We start from the raw sequence: 26,700 nt of genomic DNA, 5'->3' as shown, positions 1-26,700 counted from the left end.
GAGTAATTATACTTTCATTCTCTTTCTTTGCTAAAGGTATAAAACCTTTTGTTGAACCAACCATTGAAGGTGCGCCATCTGTGCATATTCCTACACAATTTAACCATTGCAAATTATTTTCCTTCATGAAGCAAATCTAAAGTTTTAAATATATCTTCACCTCTAGTTCTCATTGGAAGTTCTAGACAACACAAGAATTGCTCAATAATTCTGTCTGTATGAATGAAACGTATAAAAACCAATAATTGTGCTAACCCACTGACATCTGTTGCTTCATCTAATTGCAATGTAAAGATCATATTATCGTCTTGAAAAATATCCTTTCTTTGCTACTTAATGTCATCAGACATGTCTTGAATATGTCTTCCAATCGTGTTATCTGCCAAAGGGATTTTATTAACTTCTATCTCAAATTTGGGCCCAAACATTGTTCGAACAATAGCACAGCAAGATTCCTTTATGGTGGTTTCGGCAATAGCGTGTGGGTCCTTGTTTTTGGCAATTATTTGAGCAACCAAGTAACTTGCCTTTTGAGCTTTCTCTGATGTCTTCATTCTCTTTGTGAATGATGCAGACTGCTTCTTTATAGATTTTGAAAGCTCAATAAAGTATTTACTGGTTTTTCTGACAAATGACAGTGTTTTGAGGTAAAATGACACTTTAATTTATTTGGTACCATACTTCCATTTGCAAGTATATCCCCACAAACTAAACACTGGGGACAAGGATTGTTTTCATTACCAGAAAATGTGAACCCCAGTTTCATATAATCTTTAGTGTATAAACGAAGCTTGGAAATTTTTCCTTTACACTTCTTACGTAGTAATATAGACCATTCAACAGTTGATTCTTGCTGTAGTTTCCTCTATAGCGGCTATATTTTGTTCATTGCAAACGTCATCTTCACCAGCTTTCCTTTTCTTAATTAGAAACATATCCATTTTACGGGTAATTCAACTGCAATTTAATGAATAAATCTATGCAAATTTATTTCTAGGTTTTAGCATTAACTAAATATGAAAATAACAGGACTGTTTTTAGCGCTTATCTTTCTCTGTTTTTCTTATGAAAACAGCTCCTGAGCTCCAGTCCCACAGTGATAAAGTGAGATAAAGATAGGAATCAGGACCAGGAGAAAATGTGAAAAATAAACAAAATTAACTAAAGTATTTATAGTACATATTAGGACACATAGGTCCAGGTAGGAGCTCAGCTGCAAAAACACATGAAGTAGAGAAGCAAAAGTCCAGCAAAAATGGTGTAAATATATATGACTCACTACAAGGCTATATTGCTGTAAATATTTGCAATGCCTATGTCCAGAGTCCAATTCCAGCAGTCTCCGGTGGTACACTGCCGGTGGGTGGTTAATCCACGATTACAGCAGAGTAAAAATACAAATAAATGGCAGAAATCAAATTATAAGTGCCATGTGGTGGGTGGCTTGCTGTTTGCCAGATTGGGTTTGGGAGGGTGGCCTCCCTTTAGTCAGCAGCAGATGGGTTGACTGGGTGACAGCCTGCAGCTGCGCTCGCCTGGATGATTGGGAGCATGCTGATTCCGAGGCTTCTGGCCTCCACTGAGCTCCGTTCCGACTGGCCAAGTTGGCGGACGGCCCGCTCAGTGCAGTCCCAGTCCCAGGTGGCGTTTCCACCCACGTGCTACTCTGGCCTGGCAGGGTGGTGCAGAAGTCCGAGACGGTCATGCCCGAAACCTTGCAGGGCTGGTGGCCGCTGCCACTTCTCCACACTGGCGTTGGCCAAGCTCTGCTCCCAGGACAGCGCTTCCCCTCCCCTCTCTTCGCCCCATGCCTCTACCTTTCCGGGGAGCACAGGCTCGAAGCTCCTCACCTGCCCGGCGCAGCCCTCTCTGCTCCGGGGGCATCTGGTTGTTCTCCCCTACCGCCCTGCAGCTGCACCGAGGACACGGGGAAGCCTCTCGCCTGAGCTGATTGCAAATTGCTCAACTAATTGCTCCGCTAACTTCAAATTTTCCACACTCTTCGTGCAGCCGGTGTTACCACACACCTCGCTGTACTGCTCCAACACCGCCAATCACGTGTGTCCTGCGTCAAGACGCCACATGATCCTAAAGCAGCTAATGTTAAAGCAGCTAAGGCTTAACTGCTTTAACATTAGCTGCTTTAGGAAGTTCCGGGGGAGGGGCCAAGGGAGGCAAACGTGAGTAAGGGAGCTCCGTGGTGCCCTTCCGCACAATTTTCTGCATTTCGCGCGACACACCTACACACAGCCGCCAACACACTAATGTGTCGCGGCACACAGTTTGGAAAGCTCTGTTCTAGGTGTTCATGCATAATAGCCTGGTACATTGTATAAGATCACTGTCTGCCTGCAATGAATGTTAGCTTTGCATACTGTAGGTAACAGTATGCAATATGTAATTACTGCAGTAAACCTTTTCCTGAGGTGAGGAAACACCTAATTAAAATATTGAGGTAGTTATGAGGGTTTCTATTCTTTGGATAAGCATTTGGCTGTTATTTTAGGAATGTTCTGTGAAGAAACACTTGGTTGTATTTTAGATGAAACTGAAAGCATAAGTAGGAGCTGATGACAATAAAAAGCCGCAGTGCCTTGAGCACTCTTTGTAGTGAAATGGTGGGATATACATTTTTTAAAACAAATACATAGCCCTAATGGTGCTAATCATAGAATCATAGAATAGTAGGGTTGGAAGGAGCCTACAAGGCCATCGAGTCCAATCCCCATCAGTGCAGTGCAAGGAGGCAGTGCAATGCAGAGAGATTGTTCCTGCTGGCTAGGGTTTTTTTTCATTATTCCCTTCCTGCTTTGCACAACTACTCAACTTCCAACACAGTTGTGTGCTGACCTCAGTTTGCATCATGTTTGGAAAGCTTGGTAAGATTTTTTAGGGTTCTAGGTCTGAGTCATACTTACTGAAGTCCTAATTCGTTTTCCTCATATGTTAGGCTGTACAGGAATTTGTTGCTTTGCTTAGAGCTTTAATTCTAACTGCTCTGTAACTGCAGCATAACTGCATTCTAAATGATGATGTTTGAGTAATTAAAGCACACTTTCATTTACCTTGCTTAGTAAAGGTAGAAAAGGGTATAGTCAGGATGAAAGTGGTAACCTGGGTTGCACAAATGTGTCCAACCCATTTGTTGGACTTTGGGGTGCTGAATCCAAATTACGATGTTAACCAGCTATCCAAGGCTTTTATTAGTTAGAACCGTTCTGTTCAATTTTATTGAACTGACAACCAGTCATTTGCAAAACAGTGAACCATAAAATTAAAACATATTTGACTAAAATACAGTCACTGGTTAAATCCAGAAAGACTACAACACTTAAAATTTAATATTTAAAACCTAAGGCCAAACATCTTGGCTTGTCTTACATGGAACTAAACAAAATTTGGGGTTTTGCATTCAAAGGTCCTTGTCTCACTTTTGGAGCAGAATTAATATATTTTGCCATTCTAAAAGCAGCATAATAATCCAATCCATTTAATAACATAAGCATCTTATCCCTTGATGTTTCCAACCTCTTTTTCTTTAGGAGTAGAAAAATCATATAGATCATATAGATGTCTCATTTTATTGGAAGCAAGTGTTTGTCCTAATTCCTGTTGATCCACATTTTGCCATTGAATCCTTATTCTGGCATGCCTGAGTGGGCCTGTGATTCTAGTCCTGGCTTTCCCTCTCCTCATGGAGTTATGAATGTCTGTTGCTAAACTCACAGGTTGATGGTCCTGCTCTGGATAAGAACCAGCTGAGAAGTGCCTGACCTTGTCTAGGCAACCCCCTGAAATCAGAATATAATCGATCACACTTGCCCCCCAGTGACTATAGAAGGTGAAGTCACCCCCAAGATCTTTAGAAGATAAACCATTTAATGGGATTAAACCTGTCTCCCTTATCAGCGAACAAAAATAATGACCGTGGCTATTTACTGAGCGGTCTTTGGACTGTCTTGTGGGTAAATCCCAAGTTGGACTCCACTTGTCCGACCCCTCTTCATTATTTCGGACCAGATCCCAAGATAACCCAGTGTGGGCACTGAAGTCACCAGCCAAGATGATCATGGATCTGGGAAACTTCAGTTGGATATTCCCAACTGATTCGCCCAGCAATTGCTACATTTGGGTGGAATAATGAGTTGAGCCCCTTGGAAAAACGTAAACGTTTATCAGTATCAAATGTAGTCATCTAAATTGAAGTCTTATAGCTTGGAATGGGGGATGGATAATCAGCTCATCTGGGCGTACCTCAAGGGACGTTGCAATTCGACAAGCAACACTACCCCATGGATGGCATTTAGAAGTCGGAGCCTTGACATCTGTCGTTATAAAAAACAAAATCATCTAATAATATTTCTTTCAAAAGCCAGGTTCCTCGAAGCAAAATTACCTTAAATGAAGTAATTAGCTTGAAAAAAGAAGGGTCATTCAGCTTGTTCAACCATCCTGTTATATTCCAAGAAATTAAAGACAGCACCAAGAAGTTAATGTGGCTCTATTTCCTACTAGTCAAGGGGAGGGAATAGAAGTAATTTTGTTGAGTCTAACATAACAACAAATGCCCTCCTTCTTTTGCTATGATTAAGAATAAGGATTTGTGAAGAGGGGGCTTTTTCTGTGGATGCCAAAAAAATTACTTCTGCTGTTATCTCTCTTAGATTTGGACATATATGTTGAGCAGGCAGAGCATTGCTCTGTGCAGGATTCTCTTGCAACAGAGAGTCATTAGAAAGGTTTGCAATTATAGGGTCACAATTCGACACTGCCTTAAAAGGATTAGTGGATACAGGATCTTTGGTTGGTGATTTACTTTGTACTGGATCTAGAGTTAAATCAATCAATGGTGCTCCATTAGATAGATCTTGTGTTTTTTGAAACAAAGGTCTAGCTTGGCCCAGAGATGGAAATAAGGGTTGTACTTCCCTGTTTTGGAATACCTGTCAGTCTCTGATGATAAATTTTTGAATAATACCCTCTGATGCCATTATTTTGCTCACAATCCAAGATTAAGAAAAGGTCAGCACCAATCTTTTCTGGTATCGTAACGTCGGGGGTATATGAAAAGATTTCAGATCTCCCTTCGTTAGGCCCATCTTCAGCAAATTATTTAAATTTGACAGAATTCTAAATTTCCTTTGCCAACTAGGGCGGGAGCCATTTTGTAAAGGGGAGACATCAAGGGCCACTTGACGTGAAGAGATTACTATCTTGTAATCTATAGACTCAAATCAGTTCTTGGGGTAGTAACAGGCATCACTAGATCCTGGGATGCAGGTTTTCCTCTGCTTAGGGTTTCCTCCTGTTCATTTAGGCTTGTAAGTAGTTCCACATGATTTGAGATTTGCTCAAGCCTAGATTTCATTTCTGGAATTAATGCATTTTCTGCTTTAAGTTGATTGAGAGCCTTGAAGACTGCTGCCAGTGTAGAGGACACCAACGTGTAATGCTCTGCAACTTGCTTAATATAAAATATATCCTTTTGCTGGGGTATGAGCTGGGAGGGGGTGACAGTTTAGGTTGCTACATGACCAACTCCATGACCATTTGGACTATCAGGACGGTCCTCCTGGGTAAGTTATAGCGATTTTGTAATGGGGTGGTTTGTTGCTTATTCGTTCAGTCGCTTCCAACGCTTTGTGACTTCATGGACCAGCCCAAGCTAGAGCTTCCTGTTGGCCATCGCCACCCCCAGCTCCCCCAAGGTCAAGTCTGTCACCTCCAGAATATCATCCATCCATCTTGCCCTTCGTCGGCCCCTCTTCCTTTTGCCTTCCACTTTCCCTAGCATCAGCATCTTCTCCAGAGTATCCTATCTTCTCATTATGTGGCCAGAGTACTTCAATTTTGCCTTTAATATCATTCCCTCAAGTGAGTAGTCTGGCTTTATTTCCTGGAGTATGAACTGGTTTGATCTTCTTGCAATCCAAGGCGCTCTCAGAATTTTCCTCCAGCACCACAGTTCAAAAGCATCTATCTTCCTTCGCTCAGCCTTCCTTATGGTCCAGCTCTCTCAGCCATAGGTTACTACGGGGAATACCATTGCTTGAACTATGCGGACCTTTGTTGTTAGTGTGATGTCTCTGCTCTTAACTATTTTATCAAGATTTGTCATTGCTGTCCTCCCAAGAAATAAATGTCTTCTGATTTCCTGGCTGCAGTCAGTGTCTGCAGTAATCTCTGTGCCTAGAAAGACACAGTCTGTCACTGCTTCCACATTTTCTCCCTCTATTTGCCAGTTATCAGTCAAGCTGGTTGCCATAATCTTGGGTTTTTTGAGGTTCAACTGCAACCCAGCTTTTGCACTTTCTTCTTTCACCTTCGTCATGAGGTTCCTCAGCTCCTCCTCGCTTTCAGCCATCAAAGTGGTATCATCTGCATATCTGAGATTGTTAATGTTTCTTCCAGCAATTTTAACTCCAGCCTTGGCTTCATCAAGCCTAGCACGCCTCATGATGTGTTCTGCGTACAGGTTGAATAGGTAGGGTGAGAGTATACAACCCTGCTGTACTCCTTTCCCAACCTTAAACTGGTCCGTTGTTCCATGGTCTGTTCTTACTGTTGCTACTTGGTCGTTATACAGATTCCTCAGGGGGCAGACAAGATGACTTGGTATCCTCATACCACTAAGAACTTGCCACAGTTTGTTATGACCCACACAATCAAAGACTTTAGAATAGTCAATAAAACAGAAATAGATGTTTTTCTGAAACTCCCTGGCTTTCTCCAGTATCCAGCGGATATTGGCAATTTGGTCTCTAGTTCCTCTGCCTTTTCTAAACCCAGCTTGTACATCTGGCAATTCTCGTTCCATGAATTGCTGGAGTCTACCTTGCAAGATCTTGAGCATTACCTTACTGGCATGTGAAATAAGTGCCACTGTTCGATAGTTTGAACATTCTGTAGTGTTTCCCTTTTTTGGTATGGGGATATAAGTTGATTTTTTCCAATCTGGTGGCCATTCTTGTGTTATCCAAATTTGCTGGCATATGGCATGCATCACCTTGACAGCATCATCTTGCAAGATTTTAAACAGTTCAGCTGGGATACCGTCGTCTCCTGCTGCCTTGTTATTAGCAATGCTTCTTAAGGCCCATTCAGCCTCACTCTTCAGGATGTCTGGCTCTTACTCACTGACCATACCGCCAAATCTATCCCCGATATTATTATCCTTCCTATGCAGATCTTCTATATATTCTTGCCACCTTTTCCTGATCTCTTCTGCTTCTGTTAGGTCCTTGTCATCTTTGTTTTTGATCATACCCATTTTTGCCTGGAATTTACCTCCGATGTTTCTAATTTTCTGGAAGAGGTCTCTTGTCCTTCCTATTCTATTATCTTCTTCCGCTTCCGGAAGAAACATTGCTTGTTTAAAAATAATTCCTGATCTCTTCTGGCTAACCTCTGGAATTTTGCATTTAATTGGGCATATTTTCCCCTATCACTGTTGCCTTTTGCTTTCCTTCTTTCTTGGGCTACTTCCAGTGTCTCAGCAGACAGCCATCTTGCCTTCTTGGTTTTCTTTTTCTTTGGGATGTTTTTTGTTGCCGCCTCCTGAACAATGTTGCGAACTTCTATCCATAGTTCTTCTGGGACCCTATCTACTAAATCTAGTCCCTTAAATCTATTCTTCACCTCCACTGCATATTCATTAGGAATATTTGTGAGCTCATATCTAACTGATCTGTGGGTCTTCCCTATTCTCTTTAGTCTGATTCTAAATTGTGCAATAAGAAGTTCGTCATCTGAACTACAGTCAGCCACCTTTGGCTACAAAGGATGTAGTCAATCTGATTTCAGTGTCGACCATCTGGTGAAGTCCATGTATAAAGTTGTCTTTTAGGTTGTTGGAAGAGAGTGTTTGTTATGCACAGTGAGTTGTCTTGGCAAAATTCTATCAGCCTATGTCCTAGCTTCTATCATCTTCATTTTGTTCTCCCAGACCATGCTTGCCTGTAACTCCAGGTGTCGTTTGACTACCCATCTTAGCATTCCAGACTCCTGTAATGAAAATAACATCTCTTTTTGGCGTATTATCCAGTAGGTGCTGCAGATCCTCATAGAACTGATCTACTTCTGCTTCTTTAGCATCAGTGGTTGGGGCATATATTTGGATCACTGTGATGTTAAATGGCTTACCCTGAATTCGAACTGAGATCATTCTATTGTTTTTTTGGATTGTATCCAAGCACTGCTTTAGCCACTTTATTATTAATTTTGAAGGCTACTCCATTTCTTCTGTGGTCCTCTTGTCCACAGTAGTAGATCTGGTGGCCACTTGATGTGAAGTGGCCCATTCCAGTCCATTTCAGTTCACTGACACCCAAGATGTCTCTATTTAATCTTGACATCTCCCCAGTAACCACATCCAATTTGCCCTGGCTCATAGATTTTACATTCCAGGTTCCTATGGTGTGTTGATCTTTAGAACATTGGATTCATCATTCACCACCAGCACTGTTGGCCGCTAGCCGTCCTTTTGGCTTTGAGCTAGCTGCGTCATCACATCTGGGGCTAGTTGAACTTATCCTCTGTTCCTCCCCAGTAGCATTTTGACCATCTTCTGACCTGGCGGTCCCATCTTCCGATGGTATACCAACATATCTCTGGTTGTACTGATCCATTTAGTTTTCACGGCAAGAATACTGGGGTGGGTTGCTGTTACCTTCCCCAGGGATCATATTTAGTCTGACCTCTCTGCCATGACCTTCCTGTCTTGGGTGTCCCTTCACGGTTTAGCTCATGATGTCATTGGGGTGCTCAAGCTCCAGCACCACGACAAGGTAACGATCTCCTTTGCTGAAGAATGGGGCAGGGCGTAATAAATTAAGATTTCTATCTATATACCAGTCAATTTTAGCCTGCTTGGCTTTTGGGGTTAAGGAGGGGGATGAAGGGCACCTTGTTCTTTTTTTACTTGACCCCCTCCATATAAAGTGGCCTGCCCTTTACCTTTGCATGTCCAGTTAGAACCAGTATTGTCACATTTGTTTAAAGAGAAACATGGCCATAGGTCATCCAGCTTATGCATGTGGGTGATGCATTATATTTCATAGATTATTGGGGGAAGGGGGACGCTATTCCAAAATGTAATGTTATTTGGCCATCTGAAGCTACCTTTTGTTGGAAATAGCCAGTGTTGTTGTAGATACAGAAATAGCAAACCTGACAGTTATGTTAAAGAGACATTATGTATGGTATTGTTCAAGGGCAATTTTTCCTGAGCATGTGCAATTCTCGAACAGGTAAATCAAAGTTATCTGGTCCTGAAGTCATTGGTAATGGTGTAGCATCCTTTAATAACTGCAGTAAATCTCTTCTCAGGATGTAAGCATTGTGCCTCATAACTGCTTCCTCACACGCTTTTAAAGATGACATGCCAGACAGACTTGCTAATGACTACCTGTGGCTTCTTTTGCTTAGCGGTTACAAGTAAAAGTGCACTTGAGCATAAACCTATACCTCTTGTGTCTCATGTATAGAATTCCATACATGATAATAATACTTGGCCTTAGAAGATTCTTCTGCTCAACGTACATTTTGATAAGCCACATTACTAACTTGCACTTCCTCACTGCTTTCTAAATCTACATATCTGTAACATGGCTACTTCTTCTTACTATAACTGTGTGTTGTTAGGTCACCCTTATCATGTTTTTGAAAGTCCTTTGCTATTAAATTAGCAGCTTATATTTATGTTAATGTTTTGTTATTGTTTTTGGCCTCTGCAGCTTAACAGTGCTTTGGAGCTGTTTCTGTGATGGTTTAGTTTAACTTTCTTCCCATTCACAGTGAACTGTTTCCCCACAAATGTAGCAATAAGAGGGAAATACTAAGGAGGCTATGCAGTTTTTTGTTTTCACTTGTTTCTGTATTGCTACAGTGAGAGCAATCTGTGTTAGTGTCAGGCCATGGCTTAGAAATGAATACATAAATAAATAGCTTAGAATATCAATTGCTTCTTCTATGCAGGAATGTTTTTCTTGTGTTTGGCTTGGTACTAGTTTATCAGAGCTGTCAATATTGTGATTGTCATAGTGTATTACACTTGTCAATGAATATGCCTCTGAAGCTTTCCTTTTCTTTGCCATTGCAACACAATTCCCTTAATGATATTCAGATTTGCAAATATGACAACATTGCCTATTTCCACCAAAAGGCTGTCCAATTAACACTGATATTTGGATTTCAGTTTTAATTTATATGATAAAGTGGATTACGCTAATTCACACAACCAGGTGACCCCAGTTCATATATTCATTTCTCCTTAAGTCGTTCAATAAAAGTTCAGTAACTTTCAAGTTACTGAAAATGTGTTCCATGTTTTTGAGTGGGCAAACCAGCAGAGGGCAGTGTTAGGTGTCCTCTGGCCAGTGGTTGTGTCTGTAGAAGAAAAGACTGTAGGAGGAGGCCCAGGTGGATGGTTGACAGGTGATGCACAGCTTGGTTTTCATACTTCAGCCTATTTCTTGGATTGAGAAAAGGTTAAAAAGAAAATGCCAAGCTGACCAGACAGAGGAGTATCTCAATGGAGGCGTATAACTCAAATGTAACTGCTGAAACGTAAGAGGGTTGGGCTTGGTCAACCTGGGAACCATATGTAGCTGCTTATAGTTCTTTGGAGACAAAGTGAGTACAAGTGTAACAACAACAACATAATCAAAGCAGTTTTGTTGCCACTTGTATTTTTGTGGGTGTTTTCATCTGGATTTCTCCGAAGTCCTTCTTCCTATCTAAGAACCATAGACTTGAGGCAGGAAATCAAGTGCAGGTTGTGAGCAATGATCAACAGAGAAGTGTTGTTAGACTGAGGGGGTGAAAGTTGGCTCTTCATGATCTAGAAAGGGTGACCATGTTTGAAGGCTTAGGAATTCAGGAGGCCCTGTTCGGGGATGGGGTGCAAGTAGAAGTGGGAGGGGGAAGGAAGAGTCATCTTCAGGTTAGGGCTAGAAGACATGTCTAGCCTTTCAGTGCAGCAGTACACAAATAGCAAGCTTTGTTAAGTATGTGAAACACAGGACCAGCTCAAGCTGTTTGTTGCCCAAGGAGAAAATTAATACTTTGTACAATGTCACTTCGTTTATGAAATGTCTGACTGGGAGGATTCATTCCTCCTCAAAGGCTTTCCAGTTGTATCCCGTTTTCTGTGTTCTATACACGTAATGAAGTGAAGGAAAGGGACTTTAAATCCACTCAGTTGTGTGAAATGAGACCAATTGCCTTCTTACCTTTGGCCATCTTTTCCCCAGTGTGAGAGGCAAAGTGGGGGACTGTGTTCTCCCTAAAGGATTTTCTAGATTACTCTGGAGCTCTTGGAATTGTGCCATGCCAGCCTGTACAGCCTGTTGTGCTGGTGAGGCCTCTTATGATGTGATGCCAGGACTACATAGATATGCTGCACTATAAATTTATGTTTTAATATCCCAGGTTTCTACCAACTGATCTCCAGTTCAGGATTGTTATTCTTTTTGCCATGCGTTTTTCAAAATATTTTTTTATTATGCCTGCATTAGTATCTGTTTCTCAGTTACTCTCTCCCACAGAAAAAAGATACTTAGATGCAGGGCACAGGCCTGGGGCAGAGGATGGGTCACGAGAGGTGGGCCAAAGGGGTCACAATAGACAAAGGGCTGACCCATAGAACCACACCAGGAAACATTCCTTTGAGCCCACATTATCCTGCTCTACCAGCAGCAAGCCATTGCACACCATCCTAAATCCACCTCTTGACACAAGCATCCTCACCACTTTAAGATCATGAATGCAAAATAGTGGGGGAGAATCCACACTGCCGCACAACCTTGTGGTTGTGGTGGTGGTGGTGGTGGTGGTGATGATGATATTCTCAGGGCCACACAGAAAAGCAGCCTTTGGAACCAAGGAGCAACTCACTGCAAAAGGGGACACAGGGATAGGATGAGGATAAAAATATCCCCAGAGCCACACATACAAAAATTTCCATAATGCTGGTAATTGTGGCCAGCAGTTTCGGAGCATCCGGACATACAACTCTTTACTTGAGCATCCCCCTCTCAAAACCTCCTCAGAAGCAACAGCAAGAAGCAGTACATATAGTATTAAAAATAAAGCCATCTTATAAATGCCTGCTCAGAAGCCAGAAGGACTAGGTTACTCAGGAGTAAGCATGGCCACAAATTCTGACTGCATCAAAAATCCATCCACCCCACAAGCAACCACAAGCAGATTTTTAAAGGAAAAGAAATACTGCCATTGCCAACCCAGGCAGGTTTAAAAAGAGGGGTGGTGCATGTCACAACTCCCACCAACCAGCAGGTTGGTGGCTTGGGGGCAGGGGCAGGCAGAAAGGCCACTGACTAGCACAAAAGGGTTTGGAAAAAATAGAATAATCTCCCCTAGCAGCAGAAATGGCTTCAAATTATCTTTAATGCAGCAACTCCAAATAAAAGCAAGTAAGGAATACAATCCCCGCAAATGAAATAAAATAAGGCTGGATATACATAATGGGGGTTCCTTCTGAGTAGACGTGCATAGGATTGCACTGTAAATTTAAGTTGCCTATTGTCATTGTGCTGAATTGTGCCACTCCACCCTACCCCCACCCATGGGTGCTCTTGAGAGCCCCAACTACCCACTCTCCCACTGGCATTTGAGAGAATGGTCAGCAGGGCTCTTTGGAGCAGCTGCCTGCCTCCCAGTGCGTGCCTTTGCTCGCCCAAAGCCTTGAAGGAATTTGCCTAAAGCTCTTATGGGACTTTGGGCAAACTTCCCGCAGTGGGGTGGTGGCAGTGGCGGCGGCAGCTTCTTGCCTTGGGTGGCAAGATAGGTTGGGCCTGGCCTGGCCCCCAGAGACCCAGGGCCCCAAAGCAAAGATCCGGGGCATGGGCCGTAGTGGCCCCTCCTGCCCCACTTCTGCTTAGATGGAAAGAACATGGGAAAAGGGAGTTGTTTACACTCTAGAATAGGGATGAGAGGATGGGGATGGGCCTTTCCCCTTGCTTCTGGCTCTTCATCTTGAGATTTAACTTCTTCCCTTGGAGAACCTGGTTAGGAGGTTACAGGCTGTAACACCAGGGCAGATCCAGCCCAATTGACCCATCAGGATTTTGAAAGGAAATTGGCAGGGTTAATTGGCCTAGAGTGGCAGACCTGTTTAGGTCTGTTCTTTTTAGAGAAATTGAACTCCCTGTTTTGCCATAATATAAAATGCTGTGCTAATCATGCTGTGGCATTTCCTAAAAATTGTATGTTAAGGATGCAGTCCTAAGGGCACTGAGAATTAGGGCTGTGCAGGGACCCCCCGCCCTGCCTTGGGCTGATCTGGAGCCACGCCAACCCGCTTTGGCCTCTGGATCCAAAGTGAATGGCAACTCTTTTTAAATGAGAGCCAGTGTGGTGTAGTGGTTTGAGTGCTGGACTGGGACTTGGGATACCCGAGTTCTAGTCCCCACTCAGAAAGGGAAGCTCACTGGGTGACTTCGGGCCAGTCACAGAATTTCAGCCCAACCTACCTCACAGGGTTGTTGTTGTGAGGATAACATGGACAGGAGGACTATGTACACCACTTTGGGTTACTTGGAGGAAAAAAGGTGGGATATAAATGCAATAAATAAATAATTAACTCTTTTAAAATGGAAATTCTTCTTCTTCTGGTAAGTAAAGGGTGTGTAGATTGCGGCTGTAGGGGGGCCATCTACACAATATTACAGACGTAAATGGCCCAATTACGCCTGTAATATTGCAGAGATGGCCCCTTTATGGCCGCAATCGATGCACCATTACTTACCGGCATCTCCTCCCTCCAAGACGGTGATGGCTGTGGGCGCTCCCTGCGGGTCTAGATAAGGAGCAGGGGCTCACATGGCCGGGCAGGCAGCTGTCCAGGTCAGGCTGAAGCAGCCTGAAGCCTTTGAAGCAGTCTAACCTGCTCTGGAACCAGACTAGTTCAGCTTGAATCACCCCAATCCACTGAGAACAAGCACTAGTGAATACAGTGGGACTTCTAAGTAAACATGCATAGGGTTACATTCTCTGTTTTTCTTCCTAATTGTATGTCCATTTTAAATATGTTTTAGTATTTAAGTGGATCAAGAGGATATGTAAATCTTAAGGGTTGGAGAATTCAAAATTTATACATAGATATGCTGCAAGGAGTGCTGATCCTACAACTGGCAGACACTTTTAAAAATGGAAACAGAAAACAAATGTGAAATGGAACAAGAAAACAACAATTCTATAACAAAGAAATTGAAATTCTGAATAATACAAATCAGTTTGCAATGGGTACATCAATTCATTTTCTATATATGTTGTAAGTTTTCAGTCTTTATTCAAGATTCAGTATTGTGTCTCTCTAGAATTTGTAGGATGCTGATTGTATTCATAACCAGTAATAACAATGTAGGGGCTGGAAGATTGTGTGGGCATGTGATGGACAATAGGGTTCTAATGTACAATATGATTGTATGTTGAAAATTGGTGGTCCCAGTTGGTGTGAGGATAAGAATATAAGAAGAGCCTTGGTGGATCAGACCAAAGGCTTATGCAGTCCAGCATTATGTTCCCACAATGGCCAACCAGATGCCTATGGAAAGCCCACAAGCAGGACATGTGCGCAATAGCCCTCTTCTGCAGTTGTTCCCCAGTGACTGATATTCAGAGGCATGCTGCCTCTTCTACTGCAGGTAGCATATAGCCATCATGACTAGTAGCCATTGATAGCCTTCTCCTCTGTGAATTTGACTAATCCCCCTTTAAAGCTGGCCAGGTTGTAGTTATGTTTGGTACTAATGCTCTTTTTCCTGAAGAAGAGGCTTTTGTAGGTGCTGTGTACCCATATTCAAGCGTATTTGAAACTATGATAGCTAGGAACTTGCTTTTTAAAAATAAAGATGACATTATCAATACTGTTTGACATTTTTCAGATTCTGCGAAATTCCTTGCATGCCAGTATGCAGAAAAGTACTAACCTCTGTAGCAGAGGCAGCTGCCCTTTACTACTTTGCTCTGTCCTATATCCTTAAGAGTCTTATCGGCAGAATGGACCAGGGTTTGTTCTACGTGTTGGTGACATTTAATTCTGGTTCTGCTCTGGGTCAGTGCTGAAAAAGACACTCTTCTGGCTTCCAACTGCACCCTGGCTTCCACACAGTTTACTAACTTCAGTTGAGGATTCCAAGAGTACAGGATGCCTAAAATCTATGGCTGCTCTAGAAAAGATTGCTAGAGCCAACCCTGGAGTTGCAGAGTTGCAAAAGGTGAAACACAATAGATCCAGTAGTGTGTGCCCTGCAGCAAGCGGGTAACATTATTCAAGTGCCATTGGTCTGTTTGGCACACCAGTCTTCACAAACCTGGCATTCATCTTGGCTTAGTGTATTTTGTGAATCCTATACAGAAAAGTGGACGTGCTCAGATAGTTGATGCTCTTGAACTATTTTTTAAATAGTTGAAATGCCTGGCAGGTGCTTGTGTCAAAACTGAATTTGTCATTTCCTTTGCAGTGACTTAGACAGAAACAACATTACAAGGATTACAAAGGTGGATTTTGCTGGGCTTAAGAATCTTCGTGTTCTGTGAGTATAGAAAAAAAGTCCCCTAAAGCAATTCAGTAGCTACCATAAGCAATGCACTCCCTTGTGTGTTGTCAGTCTGTGTGAAACTTTTGTATTATTTTGCCTTCAAGCAGATATCTAACTATGCAGCATATATTTTATTGCACCTATGTATTAAACTTTTCAGTGGTGCAGTGTGGTCAGACACTATTGGTAGTTTTCTCGCCTGATTTTGATAAATATGTTATATCTTTTCACTTGTTAAAAACTTGGCTTTATACATCAGTAAACGGGAAATTCAGTACAGCTCAGGGCATTTGTTTGTCAGACAAGTGTATGTGACACTTCACAAGAAGACTCCACTGGGAGAAAATACAACCTAAACAATGGTCTGATTTATTGAAGTGATGCCATGGTAGAAATATCCATGGGTTAACGGATTAGCAAACAAATGAATGGTCATTAACAAAATGTGCAAACTTAAAAATGTGATCTAAAATACATTTATTCATACGCGAATCTCACTGAGCTCAGTGGAATTTTGTTTCTGACTCCTAAGTATGCTTAGAATTTCAGCCTTAGGGAAAGTTCACCAGTGGCTATTCATCCTTCAAACACTGCAGCATCAAGTAATAACTTGTATGCATGAAAGAGCCATGACAGATCAAATACAGAAAGATATAAATCAGCTGATACTACCTCTGCTTTTCAATGAAGATGGTTCACGTATTCAGTTGACAGTTACTGAATGATGGGTTCAGTATCAGTTGTTAATTAGTTCTGAAGTTTAGCTAACTCAGTAGTGCTGATGATTACTGCATACTATGCAGCGCAGTCCTTTGCATGTTTACTCAGAAGTGAGTGCTACTGTTCAATTAGTCATTATGTCACATATTAGTGTGATACATGAGAAAGGCAAGCAAAAGAAAATGAAAGAGAAATCACTTTTTAAAAAGGCATTGTCTGCGTGTATATTAATTCTGGAGAGAATTAATATACACACACACACACACACACACACACACAGGCAGACAGACAAGCTTTTAGGGAAGGAGAATCTTTTACATGCCCAATTTGAATAATATAAAGACTGCTTATTCTTCTAACACCAATACATGTGTTTTTCTAGGCATTTGGAAGAGAATCTAATTAGTGTGATAGAACGTGGAGCATTTCAAGATCTAAAGCAACTAGAACGGCTGTAAGTATTATCTCTTGCTAAACCCAATCCCCCAGTTAAGAGGTTTTAAAGCTATCTTTCATATGATCGCAGAGGAGGAAATAAGCCACGGTGGCTTATTTTCGCCCACTGCGCATGCTAGTTTTGTGTAATTAATGGTGCAGCTTGCTGTGTCATGCAGACCCAGCGACGGGGGCTTGTTGCTGTGATTAACAAGCCATTGCAGGACCCTAAAACAGCCCATGGGTTCTGGGTGGCTTGCTAACCACAGCAACAAGCCCCCTGCCTTGCTGGGCTCACACAACAAGGCAAGCTACACCTGCAAGAGTAATGATGCAAATCCCTCCCAGCACTGTGGCTTATTTCCCCCTCCGTGATCATGTGAACCTGCTTAATGTGATGGATGATGTGGGAAGGGGTGGTAAAGTGACATATCACACATGTCATCATTGCAGCTAGCTATATCCTGGAAAAATGTGATCTACGCCTGGAGATGATGTATATTCAGGTAGTTAAAATTGTATATACATAAAAGTTATACTTTCTGTTGTGTGCTCTGTTAAAAACATGAATATATATTATATATTGCTATCACTTATATATTATGTATTTCTACCACTTCTATCACCTGATATTCAGTGGACTGAACTTGGATTGGCTTTGGGTGTTCATTTGCCATCGCTGAAAATGTACAGTTGTAGACGAATGCCAAAATGCCCTCTAGGTTCAAATTGGCATGTGGAGAATAATGCCTGTTAGGTCGACTCTGGTAGTTTGGGGTAGTATCCAGTGTACACTTGTGCAGGTGGCCCAGAGTTGATGCTGCTGGCACGCACATGGGTTTCCTCAGCGCCGCCAGCACGTGCGCAGCCCCCACCATGGGTGGCTGCAATGTAGCGCTTCCAGGGGGGAGTGCCGCAAGGAGCAGAAATGCTTGTTTCTGGAAGGGGCAAGTTGCGCCCCTTCCAGAAATGAGCATTTCTGTTTGTAGTGCTTCCTCTGGGAAGCATTGCGACATTGCAGCCACCAGTGGTAGAGGCCATGCATGCCACTGCCAGTGAGGACACCCCCACGTGCGCCACCTCCGGTGGCCCCAGGCCATCCGCACAGCGCGCATTGGATACTACCTTGTCAAAACCCATAGTTGCCGCATGCTCAAATGGTTGTGTAAATGAGCTCCAAGAAAAAAAAAAAAATTCCATCACTGCAAACATTTACATATTGTGGAAAGTGTGACATAATGTGTTCCAGGCCAAATGGCAACACCTTTTACTTATGCAGTTTGCATAGTTGAAGAGTGAACATTAGGATACATTTTAAAGCTAGTTTTTATTCATACAATTTCCTTTTTACTCCTGTTGAAAATGTTTAATTACACTTGTATTTTGATCTGTTATATTAGATGAAAAAATATTATTAGCCTGTTTTAATAAAGTAGCTGTTATGACCGCTAGACTTTCTCTGGCCAAATAGTCATTAATATTGCAATAAAATATCATTGGAAATAATACTGGTTTCATTTGTGGTTATTCAAAAGGCATGAAACTTTAATGCCAAAATGAATGTTGTTTTAATCGTATTACATTTGCCGACACATCAAAGTGGAGCTAAAATGACAAACTAAAAATATGGACACTTTTTTCTGAAATTTATTGCTTGCATGTAAATTTTCAATATATGAAAAGGTCTATAGATTGTGTTCAGGCCAAAAACACACTTGTTGACAGCTTTCAAGTGACTTTGCTTTGAAGATTTACGCTTCCTAAAAACTGTAACTTGGATTATGCATTTGGATGCACATAAGTTCTCAAGCCATAATGCAATGATTTAGTTTAACAGACAGCAAAATACTTGGGTAGTTGAATTACTAAGTGCAAATAAAATGTGGCCTTGGAAAGTGTTCCACCATAGGAAAACTGCTGTTCAGTCAGTGGTAGTGTTGCCTGCTCTAAAATGAATTGCATCCAGTGCTCTGAAGGCAAGTGAATGGTTTATCTTCACATTGGTAAAGATATGAACAGTTGAGTACTTATTATTCTTATTAAGATCAGTAGAGCAGCTGTTTTACAACAAAAGTCCAATGTGAGCAGTGAAATTCTTCAATATATGTTGACTCCATGTAGTGTGTGAAGTGTGGGCTATTGATTTAGGTTGTGTAAGTCATTCCTTGGGATATACTTCGTATACTTTGAAAGTAACTTCCCTCTGGTCATCCTGACATTCTGTTGTATGCTGATTCGGTACATTGAGAGGAAGCTCTAGTCACAGACATCTGATTTACATATTTCAAGTTAATTCTCTTGCTTGATTTGAGCAGTTTTCATTGTGTGCTGTTGTTGTTGTTGTTTTAGGATTAAGTTTTACTAGCAGTGAGGAAGTACCAGTTGCCAGAGATGAGATGGCCACACTGAATTTGGACAGTTCATCTTTATGAGATATTTTACAGGGAGAAAAGATGGGAGATCAATTTGGGCTACATCAAAGTATATTTTCCTTGTTTGAAAGGAACGTTATGAAATTCTTTGCAAATAGTTTCCTATTTAATCACTAACAAGACAGTTGATGAATTGGGGTAAATAAATGTTTGCTCAGCTGTTTCTTGTTAATCTCCACTTAGGTCATATTGGGCTTGTGCTTGAAAATAACCACTCTTCTAGGGTTTTAATGATTTTTCTGACCTAGAATAAATGCAGTGGATTAAGCTTGGGTAACAATCAGAAGATTAAATATAGTCTCTTTCTCTATGGGAGTGCTTTTGGAATTATTCCTGTTGAAGCACAAATGTGGGAAACTTTTATGGCTGAATTTGACGTGGATTTTCCAGGAAGCATTCACGAACAGGAAATTAGATTCATGTTACCTCTTGTTCTCAGATCACTTCTGCGGGAGAAATCCAGTTTTCCATATAGGAATTGTTGCAAAAGGGCTACTGTGGAGGGATGCATTCAAAGGGAAAGGAGGTAGTTTAGTGGCAGACAACGTGCTTTGTATGCAGAAGGTCCCAGGGTCAGTGTTTAACATCTCTGGGAAAGACCTCTATCTGAAACCCTTGAGAGCTACTGAAAGTGCCAATCATTGTAGAGGATACTGTGCTAGATGTACCAGTATTCTGGCTTGGTATTACGCAAGTTCTTATGTTCCATTTCATTAAAGAGACCTTACATTTATACAGGACTAACTTGGATTAACTCCTTAATGTTCTTTTAAAACGGGTGTGGCCTCCCCAGCCTCTGATGAGGTCCCCGCTGCACCCAAAAATCCACAGAAAAATGAGGTGTTTGCCACCGAATGTTGTCAGCAAACCACTATGGAGGCGTATAAATGACCAATTTAGCTTTTGGGGCAGTTTTTCTTACACTGCGTCACTGAATTTCAGTGGCAGGGGTGTGACCCGCAGGGTTGCTGATGATGATCTAGGGGTATAAAGTGGACCCTGGACCTCCCCAAAGTTGTCCACTCCTGCTTTAAAGCCATGCAGTGTAACTTAACTGAGGAGATTTTCAAGATAGCCTTAGAAACTCAAACATGAATCCACTCACTGGTAAATAGTTCAGTGTTTCAGTAGTAATGTATCTACTATTGGAGGAGTATTGCTGACAGCTACTGCTACACTGGCACTGGGGATAAATAGAATGTCAAACTTGCAGCCAGCTTCTAAGTTTTATCCACCACAACCTGCATTTTACATGCAGTTCTGATTATTCAGTGACTAATGGGATATTGGACTGGGTTGTAATGTGTCAGAATATATGAATTAAGTAAGTTTATTTAATAGATTTATATGCTGCTGAACATATTTAAAATATCTCTAAGTAGTAAATAGGCTCTATAGTACAGACATTTTCTTAAGAGCAAATATTTGATGCCAAGTTGGATGGTGAAGGTATACCTTAATTAAATTAGCATGTTTTATGCTATGTGTAGTTAATGGCTGAATATAAAAGGTGTATTTCTCTTCACAAGAAGAAATAAGTCACATAGAGCATGGAGGAAGAAAAGAAGGGAAACCAAGATGGGTGTCATCTGTTTCATTTTAAAAGGTTTGAAGCAGTTAGTGATCAGTCCTCCCAATCTAGTATCAGCGGCTTACTTTTAGACTTGATTTGCGGGTGTAATAAAGGGGAAATAAGGAGACGAGACACAAGTATTTGGAATAAAATCTGGGCCACATTCATTGAAATTCTTTGATCTGCAAAGGGGGAACTAAGTGGGCATCTTCTCAAAGCCAGAATAGCCTGGCGTAATATTGGACGAGACATTCATCCCCAGTTTTGGGTCGGAAGGCCTTCCCCTGTCACCTCCCCTCAAGCCACAAAACTCAAGCTGGATGAGAGGAGTTGGCCTCAGAGGTAATCCCTTTAAGGCGGGGCTGCCAGAGGCTGCTCAGGAAGGAGCCTGGGGAAGGAGGACCAGACAGCAGCTGCACCGGGTGATCCTGAGCCTAAGCCTGCTTCTGCCCCCGCCCACAGGTACTTAAGGCGGGGCTGCCAGAGGCTGCTCGGGAAGGAGCCTGGGGAAGGAGGACCACCCAGCAGCTGCACCGGGTGATCCTGAGCCTAAGCCTGCTTCTGCCCCCGCCCACAGGTACTTAAGGCGGGGCTGCCAGAGGCTGCTCGGGAAGGAGCCTGGGGAAGGAGGACTACCCAGCAGCTGCACCGGGTAATCCTGATCCTGAGCCTGCTTCTGCCCCTGCCCACAGGTACTTAAGGCGGGGCTGCCAGAGACAGTGCCTCGGCATGCGCCTCGGCGTCGCGCCAAGTGCGATGCTAAGTGCGCACTTAGCGTCGCACTTGGAGTCGCGTAGGACCTGAAGACCTACCCACCTGCTTCTCCAGAGACACCAGGAGCCACAATACCAGCAGCAAATAGCGGCAGCAGAGGGCAGCAGCTTTAAAGAGAAGGGGAAAGGGGCAAACGTGGACTTTATCTGCTCCTTCTTAGCTGCTGTTCTCTTTTATCTCTTTTATCTTTTATATTCTTTTAAACTGTTGTGCTATTTATATCTTAACATTTTAATATGTGCCTGGGAGGACTATTGGGCAACTCAGGGAGTCAGAGAGGTGCCACCATAACTGTGGTCACGGGCAGGGGAAAGTATGGCGTTGGGGGATTAACAGGCCAGATGAGGAGAAGAGGGGCTAGACACTTTACAGCTGTCCCCTCTTCTGGTTCTTCCCCCAACCTGATGGTTCCTGGCAGCCTTACCAGTCTGCCCTCGGGTCTGGTGGTGCTGCTGCTGAATGCCAGGTCAGCCCAAAATAAAATCTCCCTCATCCATGATTTGATTGTGGATGAGGGGGCTGACCTGGCATGTATTACTGAGACCTGGGTGGGGAAACTGGGAGGGGTCACTCTCTCCCAGCTGTGCCCTCCTGGGTACTCGGTGCAGCACCAACACCGACTTGAGGGTTGGGGAGGGGGGGTTGCCGTGGTCTATAGGAATTCAATCTCCCTCTCCAGGCTTCCTGCTCATTCGAGCGCGGATCTTGAGTGTTTGTACCTTGTGTTGGGTACCCGGGACAGATTGGGGATTCGGTTGGTGTACCGCCCACCCCACTGCCCATCAGACTCCCTGCCTGAGCTGATGGAGGTGGTCTCGGACTTGGTGTTGAGGACCCCTAGGATGATGGTCCTGGGGGATCTCAACTTCCATGCCAAGGCCGCTGTATCCGGGGCGGCTCAGGACTTCATGGCCGCCATGACAACCATGGGGCTGTCCCAACATGTCATCGGCCCAACGCATACAAAAGGACACACGCTTGATCTGGTTTTTTCGACTGGGCAGGAGGATGGTGATCTGAAAGTGGAGGAATTAACATCTGTCCCTTTGTCATGGTCAGATCACTTCCTGCTGAGGTTTAGACTCCTGGCGGCCTTTCCCCTCTGCAAGGGTGGGGGACCTATTAAAATGGTCCGCCCCCGGAGATTAATGGATTCCGATGGATTCCAGAGGGCTCTGGGGGATTTTCCTGCTGGTATGGCTGGTGCTCCTGTCGAAGCCCAGGTCGCTCTGTGGAATGCAGAGATGACTCGGGCGGTTGACACTATCGCACCCAAGCGCCCTCTCCCTCTGAGCAGAGCCTGGCCAGCTCCTTGGTATACATCTGAGCTGAGGGCAATGAAGCAAGAGGGGAGATGGCTAGAACGCAGGTGGAGGAAAACTCGTGCTGAGTCTGACCGAACACAGGTAAGAGCCCACTACCAAGCTTACTCTGTGGTGGTGAGGGTGGCAAAGAGACAGTTCATTTCCACCACCATTGCATCTTCTCAGTGTCATCCAGCGGAGCTTTTCTGAGTGGTTTGCGGCCTGTTACATTCTGGGCCAGGGAGAGAGACGGTGGAACCCTCGGTAGCACCCTGTGACGAGTTTGCACGGCACTTTGAGGATAAAGTCGCTCAGATTCGTCGTGAATTGGACACCACCATTAATGCAGTTCCATTGGTAGAGGCATTCAGAGCACCGTCTGGTCCAGTTTTATTGGATGAGTTTCAAGGCCTGAGGATGCAGACAAGGTGCTTGGCCAAGTCCAATCGACCACTTGTGTGCTTGACCCTTGCCCTTCATGGCTTATTAAATCAAACAAGGAGGGGTTGTCTGGCTGGGTCCAGGAGGTTGTAAATCCCTCCTTGAGAGAGGGAGTGGTGCCTGCTGCATTAAAAGAGGCAGTAATTAGACCACTCCTGAAAAAGCCTAACCTGGACCCAGAGGATGTTAACAATTATAGGCCAGTGGCCAACATCCCCTTCCTGGGCAAGGTGCTTGAGCGGGTGGTTGTAGGACAGCTCCAGGCACTCTTGAATGAAACGGATTATCTAGATCCATTTCAATTGGGCTTCAGGCCTGGTTTTGGAGCGGAAACTGCCTTGGTCGCCCTGTGGGATGACCTCTGCCGGGAGAGGGACAGGGGGAGTGCGACCCTGTTGATTCTCCTGGACCTCTCAGTGGCTTTCGATACCATCGACCATGGTATCCTTCTGGATAGGTTGTCTGGGTTGGGAGTAGGAGGCACTGCACTACAGTGGTTCCGCTCCTACTTGGATGGCCGATTCCAGAAGGTGGTGCTGGGGGATTACTGCTCTGTGCCATGGCAATTGTGCCATGGGGTTCCACAGGGCTCTATTTTATCCCCCATGCTGTTTAACATCTACATGAAACCGCTGGGGGAGGTTATCCGGAGGTGTGGGCTGAGGTGCCATCAATATGCAGATGACACCCAGCTCTACCTCTCTTTTACATCAAAACCAGGTGAGGCAGTGACTGTTCTGAATCAGTGCCTGGGCACGGTAATGGACTGGATGAGGGCTAATAAACTGAAACTCAATTCAGACAAGACGGAGGTACTGTTAGTGGGTGGTTCATCTGCCCGGCTAGGTGATATTCAACCTGTTCTGGAGGGGGTTGCACTCCCCCTAAAGGATCAGGTTTGTAGTTTGGGGGTGCTCTTGGATCCAGAACTGTCACTTGAGACACAGGTGAACTCAGTGGCACGGAGCACTTTTTATCAGCTTAGGCTGGTATACCAACTACGCCCTTATCTGGACAGAGATAGCCTTGCTACAGTTATCCATGCTCTGATAACTTCTCATCTGGATTACTGCAATGCGTTATACGTGGGGCTGCCTTTGAAAACGGTCCGGAAACTTCAGCTGGTCCAAAATAGGGCAGCAAGATTGTTAACAGGGACTGGCCTGTGAGCTCATATTACGCCAGTACTTTTCCAGCTGCACTGGCTGCCAGTCCGTTTCCGGGCCCGATTCAAAGTGCTGGTGTTAACATTCAAAGCCCTTAACGGCTTGGGGCCAGGTTACCTGAAGGATCGCCTCCTCCCATATGTGCCTGCCCGGACCTTAAGATCATAATCAGCGGCCCTTCTCCGTGAGCCCCTGCCAAAGGAAGTGAGGTGGGTGGCTACTAGGAGGAGGGCTTTTTCTGCTGTGGCACCCCGGCTCTGGAATGAGCTCCCTAGTGAGGTTCGCCTGGTGCCTACATTGTATTCTTTTCGGCGCCAGGTGAAGACCTTTTTATTTTCCCAGGCATTTTAGCATTTTAGCTTTCTAAATTTTTATCTTTGCTGTTTTAAATCTGTATTTTAAACTCCTGCACTGCTGCTAGGTTTTATTGTGGTTGTATTGTTATACTGTGGTTTTAATGTTCTTTATATTTTAAATTGTTTTATTGTGTGTTGCTTGGATTTAATTTTTGTGAACCACCCACCGGCTATTGGGCGGTATAGAAATGAAATAAATAAATAAATAAATAAATAAAAATAATCCCTATCTCCCAACTGGGGCTGCAAAACCCTTATCTGGAAGCCTCAGGCCTTACCAGTCACCTGAAACGGTGCCTCCGAATGCTCACCAACCCTAAAACCCACCAAGGTGCCTGCACATACCTGCCACAGGAGGGTGGCAAGCCTCTGCTTAGCCGTTCTCTCCGCACTTGCACTGAAGCCATTCAAGCAATCCACTTTGCAGATTGGCCAAAAACAAATCATTGCCCTCGTCAGATAAGTGGACCCCATCTTGCCTATATAGCTCCTTCCACATGTAAGAAATATTGGGATGCCTAACTATCCCATCCCCCTGACTGAATAAGGCGTTACCTATCTCCCTATTCACCTTGTTGCGGGCCTTATCCAGGACCCGAGGATCCAAACCGTCGCACCATACCAGTCTGGGCAATAAACACGACCACAGAATGGAAACTCCTGGCCAAAGATGCTGGATAACTTGAATGTTGGCCAAAGCCTGCAAAATGAGGGCCCTGCCCTTCAGCAAGCCCCAATCATTCCCCCTGAGGTGTAACAGCACAACCTGTGGGGTAACACAAACCAGACCGTGCTGGAATGTAGGCAGGAGGCACTCCCAACACATGCCATGTCTGCCCAACTGATGAATGTTGGCATACTGGCTGAGTCTGAGCTGGGATCCACAACTTGACCATGAGGCCTTCCATCTGGCCCGGAAGACCATGCTGTGTCCACAAATAAGCACACGCACTGGCCCTTGAACATTCCAGCTATTTAGGAAACAAAAGTGAACATGTGACAACAACAGCATAATAACTAGTGCCGAGGTAGTGGCCTCACCCCCTTCATGGATCACTGCCTTGTTGTGGCGAAGGGGCTTGTGTAACTCAGTGAAGCCATAAGCTATGCCGTGCAGGGCCACCCAAGACGGACAGGTCATGGCAGAGAGTTCTGACAAAATGTGGTCCACTGGAGAAGGAAATGGCAACCCACTCCAGTATTCCTGCCAAGGAAACCCCATGGAACGTATCACAAGGCTAAAAGAGATGACGCCAGAAGATGAGCCCCTCAGGTCGGAAGGTGTCCAATATACTACTGGGGAAGAGCAGAGGGTATTTCCAAGTAGCACCAGAAAGTGTGAAGCAGCTGGGCCAAAGCAGAAAGGACACTCAGCTGTGGATGTGTCTGGTGGTGAAAAGAAAATCCAATGCTGTAAAGAACAATATTGTTTAGGAACCTGGAATGTCAGATCAATGGATCAATGTAAGCTGGACGTGGTCAAACATGAGATGGCAAGATTGAACATCGACATCTTGGGAATCAGCGAACTAAAATGGACAAGCATGGGCGAATTTAATTCAGGTGACCATCATATCTACTACTGTGGGCAAGAATCCCTTAGAAGAAATGGAGTAGCACTCATAGTCAACAAAAGGGTGGGAAAAGCAGTACTGGGGTACAATCTCAAAAACGATAGAATGATCTCAGTACGAATCCAAGGCAAACCATTCAACATCACAGTAATTCAAGTCTATGCCCCAACCACTGAGGCCGAAGAAGCTGAGGTTGATCGGTTCTATGAAGACCTACAACACCTTCTAGAACTAACACCAAAAAAAGATGTCCTCTTCATCATAGGGGATTGGAATGCTAAAGTAGGAAGTCAAGAAATCACTGGGATAACAGGCAAGCATGGCCTTGGTGTACAGAATGAAGCGGGACAAAGGCTAATAGA

At 43.8% G+C, this 26,700-nt stretch overlaps 1 protein-coding gene across 1 annotated transcript in view; it reads left to right on the top strand.

The window, feature by feature from the left end:
- The window catches only part of SLIT3 (slit guidance ligand 3), a 693,114-nt gene that overhangs the window by 34,554 nt on the left and 631,860 nt on the right, over nucleotides 1-26,700 (top strand). Inside the window, exons 2-3 of the mRNA XM_084838630.1 lie at nucleotides 15,486-15,557; nucleotides 16,666-16,737. Of these exons, the coding sequence (XP_084694756.1) occupies nucleotides 15,486-15,557; nucleotides 16,666-16,737 (144 nt within the window). The remainder of the gene's footprint in view (nucleotides 1-15,485; nucleotides 15,558-16,665; nucleotides 16,738-26,700) is intronic.

Source organism: Heloderma suspectum, chromosome 2 (assembly GCF_057233095.1).
Source record: "Heloderma suspectum isolate Gila_16-S chromosome 2, 16-S_ref, whole genome shotgun sequence".
NCBI classification, from domain to species: domain Eukaryota; kingdom Metazoa; phylum Chordata; class Lepidosauria; order Squamata; family Helodermatidae; genus Heloderma; species Heloderma suspectum.
This window is presented reverse-complemented; position numbering and strand designations above follow the sequence as displayed.